This window comes from Brachypodium distachyon, chromosome 3 (assembly GCF_000005505.3).
Source record: "Brachypodium distachyon strain Bd21 chromosome 3, Brachypodium_distachyon_v3.0, whole genome shotgun sequence".
In the NCBI taxonomy this organism is placed as follows: domain Eukaryota; kingdom Viridiplantae; phylum Streptophyta; class Magnoliopsida; order Poales; family Poaceae; genus Brachypodium; species Brachypodium distachyon.
In genome coordinates, this window is record NC_016133.3 from 21,252,961 (window position 1) to 21,268,017 (window position 15,057).

Sequence of the window (15,057 nt, forward strand, 5' to 3'; positions counted from 1 at the left end):
TGATTCCGAAGAGCGATGGTGTAGGTGTGCCCATGTATATTTTATAGAGTAAATTGCGCAGAACCACCACATTTTGATGACTCATTACGAAAACCACCGGTTTTGCTAATTTTCGCGCAGAACCATCGCAATTCAGTAAACTTGTTGCACATAGCACTGATTCTGTCGATTGCGGCGTATAAACGCGTTTCTGACCAACCAGACTCACATGTCAGGTTGACCGGGCCGAGCTGGCGTATAACCCTTTCTCTTCTCCCACTAACCTCCTTCTCCTGTTCCGACTTCATCTTCCCCACAGCGGCCCGCCGCTGCTACTCCGCCGCCGCTACGGCGCGTTCCGCTGCAGTCCCTGCGCTATCCGCCGCCAGCCGTCCCGCGCACTGCTGCTGCTCCGCTGCCGCGAGCGCCTCCTCTGCCGCCCCGCGTGTCGTCGCCCGAGCCTCGGCTGCCTCCGTGCGCGCTGACCGCTGCTGCCCCGCGCGCCTCTGCTGCCCCTGCTCGCACTGACGCCTGCCGCCCCGCGCTACGCTGCTGCCCTCGCCACTCTCTGGGCCGGGCGTCCAGGAGGCCGCGGCGGCTCATTCCCTCGCGCTCGCGCTGCCGCTTTCGCCGGACAGCTCCGATCAGGACCTCGCCAGGCCCAGAGACAAGGTACGTCGTGCACGATTGATTCCAGTTCTTGCCTGCCAAGATCAATAAGCAATAGTTCTATCAATTGGTACATGCACATAAATTCCATAACCAGCTGAGCTAATTGATTCAATTCTCTTCCGTACGTGTGCCGGTCGCCGTGGGCGGAGGTAGGCGGAGATCAGCGCCATCGCGGAGACTGGGCCTAGTAGAGAAATTGCCCCGCATCCGGCTGCTCGCCGAGTCCGTGCTGGTGCACTACGACCGGCGTACGTCGAGGCAGGCGAAGGGCGCTCTCTCGCAGGGGAGGCTGGACGAGCTGGCGCTGCTCATGGATATCTCTGGTCAGGGGAATACTCCACGTGGCTGTTCACCGGAGACAAAGAAGAGAAAGGGAGGGAAGAGAGAGCTTCGGTGGAGAGGGGAAGAATGGACAGGCCGGGGTGCGGCTTACTGGGAGCTAACGCGTGGTCAACCTTACCGGTGGGCCCGATCGGTCAGAAACGCGTTTATAGGCCGGAATCGATGGAATCAGTGATATGTGCAACAACTTCACTTAATTGCGGTGGTTCTGTGCGAAAATTAGCAAAACCGGTGGTTTTCGCAACAAGTCACTAAAATGTTATATTTTGATTGAACAGATGCAGAAGGGTGTCTAAACCAACAACCATATGAATTATACTAATCTGAATTCAGCAAAATTTTCTGAACCTCACAAGTCAAGAATCTCTCACAGTACTATTCTGAATTCACAACCAGCCCACTGAATTCAATTACAAGGCACCTTGCTACTAATATTAAACATACAGAAATGTATTGTGTACAACAGTTTAGTGAACTATTGGCAAGCAGAGCTTGTTTGGATTGTAGCCAATGAAACCTGCCAAAAATTGGCAAAACAGATGGCTTCCATTTGGTTTGTAGCCAAAAGACTTGTCAAATATTTGTTAATTTACATTGGCTATGAATGATTGGTTTGGTTCTAAAGTTCAGTTCCATGACAAGCCAATCAAACTGAATTAACTTATGCCATAACTCAATTAAAACAAGCACACTAATGCCCTCTGCCTGAAGATGTAGTAATGATAGAACTCTTGCTGGTCGACTGGATGCATGTATACTGTTCATGAAAAAAATTGGAAGCACAATTTACAGTCAGGAAAAAATAGAGGAAAGAATACTTGAGATCTACCATAATAAACCTCCATGCGTGATATCAAAAAAAAATCAAGAGAATGTCTAAGCCACAATTGTGCATTCTGAAAGGAACCAACAACAAGGGAAATCAGCACAAGAGAATCACCTGATTCCGTTGGGAGAGGAGGAAGAACGGGAAGGAGGGCAGGTCGGCGGGCGTGGCGGGCTGGGAGGGAGGGAAGAGCGGCGTGCGCGGCGGGCTGGGAGGGAGTGAAGGGCGGCGTGCGCGGCGGGCTGGGAGGGAGTGAGGGTGGCGGCCGGGGGGAGGCGGAGGTGCAGAGGCAAAGGGACGGCGGCCGTGGGGGCAGAGGCGGATGGCAGTGGCCTGGGAGGGAGGGGCTGAGCACGGCGGCCCAGGAGGGTTTGATGTCTTTGATCGATCGCGGGAAGTTAATACCAAGGAATATTCTCCTGACAGGGAATATTCTCTTGCCAGGCACACTGTTAGCCTAGTTCGTGACTTTATAAGTAGTAGAGATTTAATCTAAAAATTAGGTAAGTGCATAATATTTTTTAATACGAGTGAATATTTCATTGCTTGAAATGACTATGAAACCAAGATCAGTTACTATGTTTTGATGAAACGAATAAAACTGTATTTTGATAAAAGGAAAAGAAAACTTGGAGTACTATACATTCTATGTTTACAAATATAAAATACTAAAATGATTTGATGTATCACTTATTTGTATACAAACAAATTGAAACTTAGGCAAGAGTTTTTATTTCCATCGACCATAAATCTCTTATACATGATATTGACAGCCTACTGAAGAATCTATACTATGCCTGCAACATCAGTTGTAATAAAAGTGTAACTATAATTTGTTGCATTGCTCGATCCATGTGTTCACTTTATATGATGAGGGGCCAACCTCAAAAAGAGTGAGAACACATAAAATTTCCACCTGTCAGCCCAATCTGTTTTATATCATATCATAAAAGTATGTGATATTGGCAATATCCAAATTTTCTCGCATATACATATACCATTGTTGTTCTTGAAATCTAATATACGTTTGTTTTGTTTCATTTTGTATGTTTATGTTAATGAAGTGTTACTGTCAGTTGAGAAAAAAGTCCATCATATACTAGCCGAGTGAAATTCTCGGTGTTCAGCTTATATGTGGTTAACTCTTTTGTTCATTTAAAATGTGAGCTCGACATGTCACACCCACCTTCATCAAGAAACCCATATTTTATTTTATTTTGTGTATCAACTTAATTGTTTCTATATAGAATGACCAACCAGAAATTACTTTCCCGATCCCAAACCATGTCATATCTTTACTTCCTCATAGTATGCGGCGCTCTTGTTTTTTTCTTAAGCTTCTTGGAATCACACCTAGAGGTGGCTCTCTCATTGTCATCTTGGTCCTCTTCTTTTACTAAGTAAAATTGTTTAACTTGCATAAATTGTATTTCAGTGGTACAGTAGTTATCTTTGATAATTAATTGTTTAACTTTGCCATGTTGTCATCCATGATGTTGCCCTAACGGCCAAATCACGTCCGAGCGCTCGTCAAAGAGCTATTCATCTTTATTTTCCACAGTACACAGAAGAATCGTACACACCGTCATTGTCAATCCTGACGACAGCTTTTGTCTTTTGTGCGGTTGCATGGCCAGCATGTCCATTGGTCATCATGCCGCTGCTCAGGGCGTCCCTCTACATGGTGTCCATCGAGACACCGCCATACACTGTGCCATGTTAGACGCCATCGTTCCATGCAGGGAACCGACTACATCACCGACACGTTGCAGTCTACTCCAGCATCTACGCCAGCACTCATCCTCGACATCATCTAGCCTCCGATGGCGCGAAGCTATACTTCATCGCCATGTATTTCTTCCGATGACAACCCATCACTTGCTTGCACCGACGAGGTGCTAGCAAGTCGTCTGGTCCGACACCGGCAAGGCGGACATCACCAGGCCTGGCACCGACAAGGCGATGGCCACCCACATGTCAAAGCCGACAAGGCTTAGACATCTTCATCATCGGACAACGACAAGCATCGCCAGAGCGATGACATACCGCTCCATCACTCGCCTTCACCTCCGCACCACCACCATCTACACCATCACATGGAGAACACCAGACTCGAAGACGACAACCATTGCAGCAGTTTAACCGGAGGCGTCTCGCGGCTCGAGCCGTGGGAGTAATTAAGAGGGAACTTTACGAGGCCCCTGAACCAACACACCACAATCGTCTATGTCATATTCGTCGCGCCAGCCTAAGCGCACTTCATTAAGGGAATTTGTAATTTTGTCCCTAATTGAGATTAGTAAAATGCACGACCACGTTTATTTTCCACCGGCACATGGGAGATACTTTTCAGTATTTTTTTGTGTCAAACAATACCGTTGATTTTGCACCAAATAATCCGTGTACAGTTATACTAACGAGATGCGCACGAAGCAAGAGCTCTCAAGGTTCCATATTGTCCTCTTCCCTGCAACATGATATCTACCCACTCTATCCCATATTAAGTGACTCAAATTTGTCCAAATATGAATGTATCTATGCTAAAAAACTTCTAGATACATATAATACAAAGCCGCCTAACATGGAGGTGGCGGGGGCAGGGTCAAAGAGGGAGCAGCAGTGGAGGAGATGAGACCGAGGGGAGAGGAGGAGATCGAGGAGACGAGACCAAGGGGATTTCTGTGAGGTAAAGGGGAGAGAGAGAGAGCGAGAGAGAGAGAGAGAGTGGGGATCAGGTGGAGGAGACGGAGAAGCAGCCCACGCGAGCTCAGTGATCGGATCGTTACTTTGTGAGAACACGGACCGGATCGTGACTTTGTGAGAATCCAATGGCAGGTCTTAATGTAAACCAACCACCGGAGGGTCTAAATTTTGTGTAATTATTACTGGCTCCGTTCCATAATTTTTATCTCAAATTTGTCCAAAATGAATTTATCTATTCCTAAAAACGTCTAGATTCATGTAATATGTTGACAAGAATTATGTAACGGAGGGAGTATTTTTCAGTTGAATATACTTGTATTATGTGTGATTACTAAATAGATTTGTAAGTTTATAAACATGGTCCATTTTGTGTAAAACTTTGGTGCCATTTTGAGACATATTTGTGCTATTTGCTTCACAAAATACCTTACCTTTTGTATTTAGAAAAATTTAAAAACATTTTTAAAAAACTAAAAATTTCTAAACTATTTGACAATATTATTTGACATGCAAAGATGCACCTCTGTGCAAAAAATGGTTTCATTATCATGAACCATGATATAGAAATGTCCGTGTCTTTGGTCATTTAGCTTGAAATTCATAAACATCCATACTTCATAGTTCATTTTGTGAAAGATTTTTTTGAACATTTGTTAAAATTTAAGTTTATCATTTTTCATGGCAACTAGTATACATAAATGGACTCCATGCCAAAGACTAGACTGTTTTGACATTTTCTTCATATGTTGCAATATAAGATGAAAATTGTCGGCACATTCTTCCATAGCAAAGTATTGAATATTGCAACTCCCTCTATGAATCTTACATAATTATTACTTGGGTATATTAAAATGATTTTTTGAATTTTTTTAGGAACAAAATACCACACACTTGTAGTTTAAATTTGATTTACTTTTAGGAAACTGCTATAAATTCATTTAAATGGGGGAGAAGTATCCATATAGCTAGAAAATTCAAAGTCTTTGGACACAACCATTTAAATATGTTCTAGTTCGTTCGAAAATTGTATAGGTGCCATTTTGAACCGTAAAAATTGTACTTGCTTAACAAAATACTTCATTTTTTGCATTGAGCACGGGCGGCGGCGGAGCAAGGGCGGCGCGCGGTGCAGGGACCAGGACGACAGGGGGCAGCACGGGGGGGGGGGGGGGGGGTGGAGCTCGCGGCGGAGCAGGGGCGGCAGGGCGGCGCCCGCGGCCGCGCGGGGTGAGACAGCGGAGGGAGGTGGAGCAGGGGCCGCGCACGGGGTGGCAGGGCGGTGGAGGGGGCCGCAGCAAAGGCACGCGAGGGGCCGCCGGCGCTAATGGGGAGCAACCGAGCAGGGGCGGGCGGATGCAGGAAGGTGAGTGGAGGATGATGGTGGGGCCGCAGTCAATGGGTGAAGAGGAAGTCTTAGACATAACTGGCTAACGGACATCTAACGCCGTGTTGAGCTAGTCAACCCGACATGTGGCCCCGAGGTGTCAGAAACGCGCTTATACGCCGCAATCGGTAGAATCAGTGCAAACTGCAAAAACTTCACCGAATATCGGTGGTTTTGCGCGAAAATTAGCAAAACCGGTGGTTCCCGTTTAAAGTCACCGAAATGTGGTGGTTCTGTGCAATTTACTCGATTATCGGCTTTGACACTGTCAGGCCGGTGCAGTGCATCAGCTTCATCGCGTACAAGCCACCCGGCTGCCAGGAGTCCGGCAAGGCATGATAAGCTTCTGAGCTGATGAAAGAGCTAGCCCTTATATCGATCAGCTCCACTTAATTTCCGGAGTTTATTTCCCGTTCCATATGTGATATGTCCAACTTATGTGCGTGGCCGCGTAGGTCGAGGAGCATGCATATGTGAATTCAAGCACCGCCTGCGCTAAAAATGTACACAAACATATATTGTAATAAATATACCATTTAATTATGGTTTGCGAAAATTCGATGGAGAATTCATTATTCGACGCTGCAATGAATGGCTATCTCGCTATCAGTTGTTGTAAAACTTCGTTATTCGACACCCGTTTTTTTGGCGGGTTTGCTATTTGACACTTGTCATCCCCAGATATACTTTCCCCAATTTTATTGGCAACTAACCGGATTCGAATAAATTTTAAGAAACCGCACCTTTTGGGGTTAGGATTTCAGGAAGGCACAATTCTTGCTTTTTTTTTCAGTGAGCTGCAATTCTTGGGTCAAGTTTTTTCAGAAAGCCCTAAACCGATCGATTAGAAAAATTGATCATTTTCGACATGGGGGCCGCACCTGTAAGGTGACAGCTGGACTTCGACGCCCACCAACTTGTCCAACAGTCACTCTTACCGGGTTTCGACCCGACTCAACCTGATCGGCTTACATGTTACCGCACGAGCCCACATATTAGCACTCCACCCGTTGTATTACAGATACCAATTCGAATTCCTACATGAGAAGAGGAGGTGACCAGGACGACAACTCACGCTGCAGCCGCCGTACATCGTCAGCGGAAGTGGCGCAAATGGATTGGACTGACTATTTCTCCTAATTGGAGTAAATGTTCTCTACCTTCTTCGTCGCCCCCTTCTCATTCCCGTGAACCCTAGACCCCCCCCCCTTTTGCCCTCTTTATCCCACCTGAGGGGCGGATAGAATTAAATGTGCTTTTCCGTGCTCCGCGAACCGCTCTTGGTCCAAGCATGCCTTTGTTGCCCCGTGCCTGTGCCGCCCCATGCCTCCGGAGTTTTTTTTTAGAATCACGTTCTAGCTTTATTTCATAAAAAAAGTACATTGTAACGATACAATTGCGATGAACATAAGTTACGAAGATTCTCGATAAAACTAAAAGCTCCATCAAGGTCATTCAAAATCAATGCCACTAGATCCATCATTCACATCTTAATATTCCTTTTTAGGTATTCCGTGACGAATTGCAACACACCATCCTTGCACAAACTGATATTAACCTCTCATAGGTTTTGATAAGCCGCATGAGTCGTCCACCTTAAACAATTAGAACTTCCGATCATTGAATGCATCATGGTCTGGGAGACATAAACTGTGGAACGGCTGCTTTGTCCATGAACCGACAAGGAAAAAGACTAAAAACACCAAAAGATGAGCCACAAGCACAACTGACTACATGCATGAAGTATGCCGCAAGCCTACACCAGAACGGGGATGGAGTCAGGACACCAATCTTGTAGACGACGACATCTCCACTGTTGAGATGCAACCACGAAGAACACACAAACGTTACAAAATAACAGAACTAGATGCTAGACATTGATCCGTGATTCTCTCCATTTCTCAATGCTAGATCATCTATTAGAGACGAGGAAACCGTCGGAGGTCAAAACTTTTATCGGAGACGATGATTAGGGCTTCTTCTCTTCTCGAACTGTGTTGTGCCCAGGCCGGCCCATTTGTCTCGAAAGGAAAAAAAGGCCCAACCCACTACGTGCCGGCCCAATTTAGACGTCCCGCGGCGTGCTTCCTGCCTTGTTTTTTCGTCTTCGCGCCTGCCCAAACAAACCGGGCCCTATGGCCAATGCTGGTGAAGCCAAGTATTAGAGGGGCCGGCCCGAAGAGTCCTCCTCGAAGCCAAGGCACGGCATCGAGACCGGTTGGGCCGGCCTGGGCCCGAGCCTGAGAAAGCCCACCTCACATGTGGGCCAAATAAGTGAAAAAAGAAAAAAAACAGTAAGGCTGGGCCAAAACATGAAGAAATGGTGGGCTAAAAGAGAAAAAGGATGAGTTTGGCCAGATTTAAGAAGGTTAATGTGCCGATGTACTGATCCTAAATAAAGAAAAAATATAAATGGGCCGGGCCGCACGAGGGCCTGAGGTTGTAGCCCAGGCTTGGCACAGCCAGGGCCTCGAGCCGGCCTGATTATTTTTATGACGGGCCGGACACTAAGGGGCCAAGCCCGGTGGGCTTTGGGCTTTTGGCAAAGGCCCGGCCGATGGCCATCCATCTATAGGGCGTACCGAACGGACGACGAAACCCGAACCAGATCGGAGAAAGGAGAAGCCAGCCAAAGCCAACCCTAGCCCAAAAATCGAAGAGCGGAGAAGAGGAATGGAAAGGGGCGGCGCACAGGCCGCGTCGTCGTCGACATCTCTGGGGAGCATCATAGCCTTGGTGGAAGATCCAATCGAGGTGGGAACAGTGATTCAGAGCGGCATGGCGCAAGTGTTCGAATCTTGGAAGGCTCTACGGAACGGAATCTTGGGCGACGGGAAACCATCCGAGGAGAAGAGAAGAAGGATGGAGGACGGCAGAGCACAAGGGGTCGTATCGTCGGGGGCCGAACGGAGCAGAAGAACTTCCGGCGACGGCTTCACCGATGCCGAGCTCCTTGACGACTGCAAGCATCGTGATGGATCCATCTACAGACGCACCGATTATTTCGGTAGACGTTATCGTCTCCATGATATCAGCGGGAGTACGTATCAGTGTCCTATCCTCCTTAATCGTTGAAAATGGCGATATTGATCTTAGCCTGTTCGAAGCATCCTAGCCCGTATAGCTGCTTCTATCCATATCAAAAATCTTAGAAAGGGACTTTATTTATGTTACTGAAGTACACGTGCTACAATCCTAATATATGGATGACCACTAATCATTCTAAAACACTCGTTTTCTCCAACATGTTATTGGGTAGTGTTTCTCTTGTTTGTTTTACTTGGTAACTTACTGGAAGTTAAGTTAGGCTTTTCTTCTTAGACGACTTGGAGGATTGTTCGGTTCGAAATTACCATTGAAACTGAGTCAATTTTGTGTTTTGGGCAATTGGGCCTAACAAGTCGGTATATTTTCCACACAAATGACTGAGAGAGAATGAAAAAGACAAAAAGAATTAGCGGCTTCAGTTTCAGGTTTCATATCAGTGGCTGGCTTCTTCGGCCGGCCACCTAAGAGATAGATCCTTTTGCCCAAGATGTAGTCGGCGCCTTCCTCCAAACATAGTAGCAATCCTAACATGTTTCTTCTGATTCTCCATATGTTTCAAATGGACAGCAGGATTCCAGTGTTTTACACTTTCTACTGCTTTTCCTAAAACGAGCCAAGGATGACTCGTAATATCCACCAATGTCCAAATACTGAGCATATGCCGGACAAGTTTTTCAACTAAGGATTCAATGTATAAAATTGTTAATTTCCGCTCTAGTCACACAGAAAGTTCTGTAGCCCTCAATTTACTATGCGACAGTAGCACAGGAATTAGTCTGTACTTAGTAATTATTATATGGCTGCCTCATTCACACAAAGCTTATTGCAAAGGTTTAATAATATTTCCTTTTCCTTAGATAGTTCTAGCCCTCCATTTATTTTGTCGTCCATACTTAGTGAAACTGCACTCAACAGTGACGGAGCTGGCATAGAGCCACTGGTCGCACTTGATACCATTGAATTTTGGCAAATCTTCAATAAATTAACACCAATACATGCTTATTTATGGAAGATGACCCATTACAATGGAGGTGACACCATAACCTTTTCTTCCTGGCTTTGTCCCTGGTACTCAACATATGTTTTTAGCCAAATTTTGGCATTGATACTATATTAATAATTTGTCAATTTAAGATTATCATATCTGTCCCTGGCACTCAACATATGTTTGTATCCAAAAAAAGGTTGGAAAACAATTTTTAGCCAAATTTTAGCATTGCAATACTATACTAACAATTTGCCAACTTAAGATTATCACATCTGTGTTCTGATTCCATTTGGATTTTGTTTTTGGCAACTTCAGGTTATGTTATTAATTAAAGATGGTTATGTATGATAGCTTTTGTGATAGACTTTTCAGGACCTCACGGTGAACCCAAATATTGCTATTTTGAAACTTCCTTTTTCTCTTTATCTGTCTTATTTTTTTGTTCCTTTCAATTAAAAGTTGAACTGATAATATGCAATGTTCATGTTGTTGCCAACTCAGCTTGTTTGGAGCCAATGATCATGTCGCAGCCATTCACCTCTTGCCAGCCGAACTGGAAGGATTGCAAAACACATTCCTCTTTCCCCATGCTGCAGATATTCTCGCTAAAGCTAGCTCATTCTGTTGTTGATGGCCCAGTTCAGCTGTATGGATACTTGGCCGTCCGGGATGTTTTGAACCCTCTGCGTAACTACATCTTCAACCGCACTAGGGCTGACCCTTTCATTGTGGAGCGGGGTGGCTTTATACATATGTCTGGCCCCAAGAGAGGCATCACAATGGACGCTATGGTGCTAACTGAGTTCGACATGAAGATCAGGAGAGGCAAAGAAGGAGGTGATTTGCAGCTAATTGACGGTGCTATCGTCTTCAACAACTTTGGCTGTAGACATGGTAGATTAAACACACAACGGATTCATGGTGATAGTGGCGCAGTGGACATAAGTTTTGCACTTCTGCACCGTGCGGTGGAGGCCACGGTACAGGTTGAGATATCAGAGTTACGGCAAGGCAGTGGCTTAAGCCTGTGTTTGACAGCGTCTCATCTTAGTGATTATTTACTTGACGAAATCCGGCTGTTTGATGGTGTTATTGCTGCCGGGGGATGTGAGCTAAAAAGGTCTGTGGTTGCTGTTTTGTATGATAGTAAGTTTCTTGTAGCATTGAAGCTCAGTCAGGCAGGTGGCTCAGATCATCGTGTGATTCATCGTTTGTGTGTCTGCCAGCCTGCATTGCATGGAGATACCATCTTCATTTTGAAGCTTGGTTTCACCACTATACAGCTGAAGGTGAGTTGGTCAAGTATGAACATCCACGAAAGCCTTCTGCCTAGAGAATCAGCATGAGTAAGGGTTGAGTATGCTGCTGCATAAATATCAATTTCAATTTCTGGTGTCCAAGTTATTACTTTCTTAATCTGTTTGTGTCAGATTTTCTGCTGTGCACTTAATGATGAGGGATTTTCCACTCTCGGTTTGTTTGTGTTAGATTGTATGCTGTGCATGCTTGAATGTTGTTTTTGGTGATGTCAGGATGATTCCCGAATGTCTACTTTTACGGACCTTGAGAAAAGCTTTCTTTACGTAGTGTGCATTCAAGTATTGTGGAAGAATCAAACTATTTGATGATGATTTGGTTAAACAGGCAATGTGAAGCGTAGTCTTTTACATAATTAAACTTCCCAACCACCAAGATGTTTTAAATAGTGGAAGTGCTGCTATTCTATAATTGCAAGCTGGGGAGTATTTTCTTGTGGATTGATACTTTTGATAGTTAGAAATATTATTCTATGATTGCAGGCTTGTAATTTCTTGTGGCCAAGTTCCAATCCCGATGCTGGCTGTGGGGCTTCAATTAATGAAAACAGAGAAGTAATATACTCCTAACTGATACTGGAATGTACTTGAATGCAATGTTATCAGCAATGTTTCGATGACTTTGTTTTTCCATTATGTTTTGCTATTTGTTTGGTATTAGGTACTGGCATGGTTGGTTGGTCTCACTGGGTGCGCTAATAAGAAACTAACGCATACTCCTGCTGTTCCTAAATTGTTGTTGTTTTAGTTCAAATTTGATGAACTAAAACCACAACAAGAATTTAGGGACGGAGGGAGTAGTTTGCATTATTCAGAACATACTAGTTAGGTGTCTGTGATGCTACGGTACAACAAAAGATATTGCTTCTAACATAAAAACAATAACAACGTAATGATAATATCATGCCTCATTTTTTTTGGAACATCAAACTCATGCTATCATATAAACATGGTTACATTCATGCTAAATGCACAGGGCCAAACAATCTAGGATGTGGTTAGACCAGATGCAATCCGAATCAGTTTGAGATGATAGTTTGCAGTTATACGAGCTAGTGTGTTCGCATCTCTGTTTACATGAACAAAAGTAAGACCAGAAAAAACCCTAGCAAGATCATCCATCTGCTGAAGGATAGGCATAATACTTGATATATGACTTGCTCTAGAGTTACCATAGATTCAGCAGCACTTGTGAGTCAGATTCCAGGTTGACAAACTGCAAGTTCAGATTTGCAAAGGTACACTTAGTAATAGAATGGTAAATAGTATCAACCATGTCACCGCAGTCACTGCAAGTGTTCATAGGTTCCATGTGTCTTTTATGCAGAACCTCTCTAACCTAAACAAAGCCAAGAATCACACGCCACCAGAAGGTTCAAATTTTGGGTGGAATTTTCATCTTCCACAATCGTCTCCAAACTGGATTTTCATCCACAAAAGAGGTGCAATGCTCATATGTTGCTATGGAATATTGGGTTGTACTAATCATCCAGTCAATATTGGGTTGTAGGCTAGAAGCACAATGCTACTCACCTTAGTACAAAATTACAAATCACCGATACACAGTAAGACAGCCAGACAGGACAAAAATCAGAATACTGGTTGCACAAATGAGAGTGTCGATGGAAATCAAATTACATCTCTAGATTTACCACATCAAAATTACGGATTCAACTGTTGGCCATGATTCTGTAGCTGAAAGGAGCTGCTAATTGGAGAAACTATTTCTGCAATAACTGAATCTGGTTAAAGGCACGCTGGTGGAATAGTTACCTAGAAACCTCGCAAGCACTGCAATAACTGAATCTGACTGTAGGAGGATTCAGGGATCTGAAATATTGGAAAACAGACGCTAAAGCTTTGATTCTGAGACCACGCTTCCAGGTGATGAAATGAGAACAATCAACAATAAAACTTCATCAAGGAAAAACGTGTACACTGTCCTTTTGTCTAAAAAACATGGCTCTGTTCAGGTACCTGCAGGACTTCAATGATAACATTCCCATTAATTACTGGACTCAACCATTGCAACCAAGAACTCACCATTAATTAACCTCACAAGTTGTCAGCTGGTAGATCAGCTGCATCTTGGCCCAAGAACTCACCATAAAAATTGATGTTGATGAGCCTTTTTGTGGACTCTGCAGAAAATGTCAAAATCAAGGGGGGAACAGTTAAGGAGAATTTGAAAATTCAAGGCTCGGCCCCTAAAAAAATGTTGCAGCCCAGATTTTGTCATGTATATACAGCTATATGAATATGAGGGGTATTAAGGACATAGAGTTTATGCAGTTTTCTGGTTGGCACATGATCATGAGGCACTCTTCTTTGTTGCTTTTTTCTGTACTAATTCCTCAAATTACGTAATATACGGACATATGTTCATTCCATTAAAATGCTATATTTTGTTTCTCCCCAATCGGATATTCCACACCAGAGGTACAATGCAATTTTATAAGGAATCAAATTAACGTCATCTGCAGCTGCGACCACCAAATGAAATGAAATCGTTCCTTAACAAGACTGATTATATCGGGAGAGAGGACTAACAATATTACCGGAACCGGACAACATTAGAGAGCGAAAAAAGCGGCAAGCATTCTTGGTCAGCAAAACAACAAATGGTACGGGAGGGGAAGAGCGCTCGCCTGGAGGCTCGCCGGAGGTACGGCCACATGTTGGGTGCCAGCAGATGCGGCGACTATGTGCAAGAGCGAAGCCCGAGGAGGCCGAGTACCGCCACGGGCTAGCTAATCAGTCGGCCGGCCATGCCGTAGGCGCAGCACGACGAGAAAAAGGAGGTTGGAGGGGGAGAGGAGGGAAGAAGGAAGGCGCGCGGTGGCGGCGGATTCTGCTAGTTCGCTCGGGCAGAGCCGCAGAGAAGACGAGCGACACGAGACGGGTATTTATTTATTTTTTCGTGCGGGATCGGAAAGAAGGGAGAGGTTGGACGCGCGGGGCGACGTACCGCCACCACCACAAGCCTTTTTTTTAGGAGTAAAGATAAATATATGCATGAACCATGGGATAGCTTCTCTGTACTCAGTTAGTAACCATAGCAGCAAAGTAACCATAGCAGCAAATTAGTATATCAAGTAGAATACTGGCCATAATTAATAATTGTCCATTTCAATTGACAAAATATTGACACACAACGGCGCGAGGAGCGCTCCTCAATCGTGGGGGTGTAGCTGTTGTCTCCGGCGTACCGGATGCCGAAATCCTCCTGCCAAGCATCGCCAATCAACTCCAGGTAGATGGCTGTAGGTCTCCTTGTGCTGCCTGTCCTCGATCTGGGTTCATCCATTTGCTTCGCTGCAAACACAAAAAGGTCATACATTAACTCGGTACAAATCAATGTAAATAAGGATCCAATAGTTCAGTTTGCAAATCAGTGTTTTCATGCCCTAAAAGAAGTCATTGTTTTCACTGGCTTTTTGTCAGACGGGTGGGCCAATATTAACAGACAAAATGCTATGATACAGCAAGAAAACTCACTTTCTGATCACCAAGCTTAAGTACTGTTTTGAGAGGGAATTTTATGTTGCAGTAATTGAATAAGTCCTCCAGACTTGGACCAAGAAGATCAATGACCATGACATGTACTCCCCATCTACTCTGAACCACTCCATGAGGAACTCTAAATGACATCAAACACTAAATGAAGATCTGTAAAAATAATTGAATAAAAAAGCAAGTTCTTGTATTGATACTTCCTTCTTGCAGAAGCATGTATAGGACTCAATAGTTTTGACTCGGTAAATATCAGTCAAATAAGGACTCAATAATTTTGACTCAT

At 44.4% G+C, this 15,057-nt stretch overlaps 1 protein-coding gene and 2 long non-coding RNA genes across 3 annotated transcripts; 2 read left to right on the forward strand and 1 right to left on the reverse strand.

Annotated features, from left to right (window-relative positions):
• Window positions 1–8,491: 8,491 nt before the first annotated feature.
• LOC100831569 lies at window positions 8,492–11,922 on the forward strand. The gene is made up of 3 exons (XM_014899928.2): window positions 8,492–8,946; window positions 10,444–11,231; window positions 11,742–11,922. The coding sequence occupies exons 1-3, from the start codon at window positions 8,580–8,582 to the stop codon at window positions 11,826–11,828; spliced, it is 1,242 nt and encodes a 413-aa protein (XP_014755414.1). The 5' UTR covers window positions 8,492–8,579; the 3' UTR covers window positions 11,829–11,922.
• Window positions 11,923–12,251: 329 nt separating this feature from the next.
• LOC112271794 lies at window positions 12,252–14,160 on the reverse strand. The gene is made up of 2 exons (XR_002965243.1): window positions 13,032–14,160; window positions 12,252–12,474 (listed from the first exon to the last, which is right to left on the reverse strand). It is a non-coding gene; the product is annotated as an uncharacterized LOC112271794 (long non-coding RNA).
• Window positions 12,355–12,932, forward strand: LOC112271795. The gene is made up of 2 exons (XR_002965244.1): window positions 12,355–12,496; window positions 12,586–12,932. It is a non-coding gene; the product is annotated as an uncharacterized LOC112271795 (long non-coding RNA).
• Window positions 14,161–15,057: the final 897 nt, after the last annotated feature.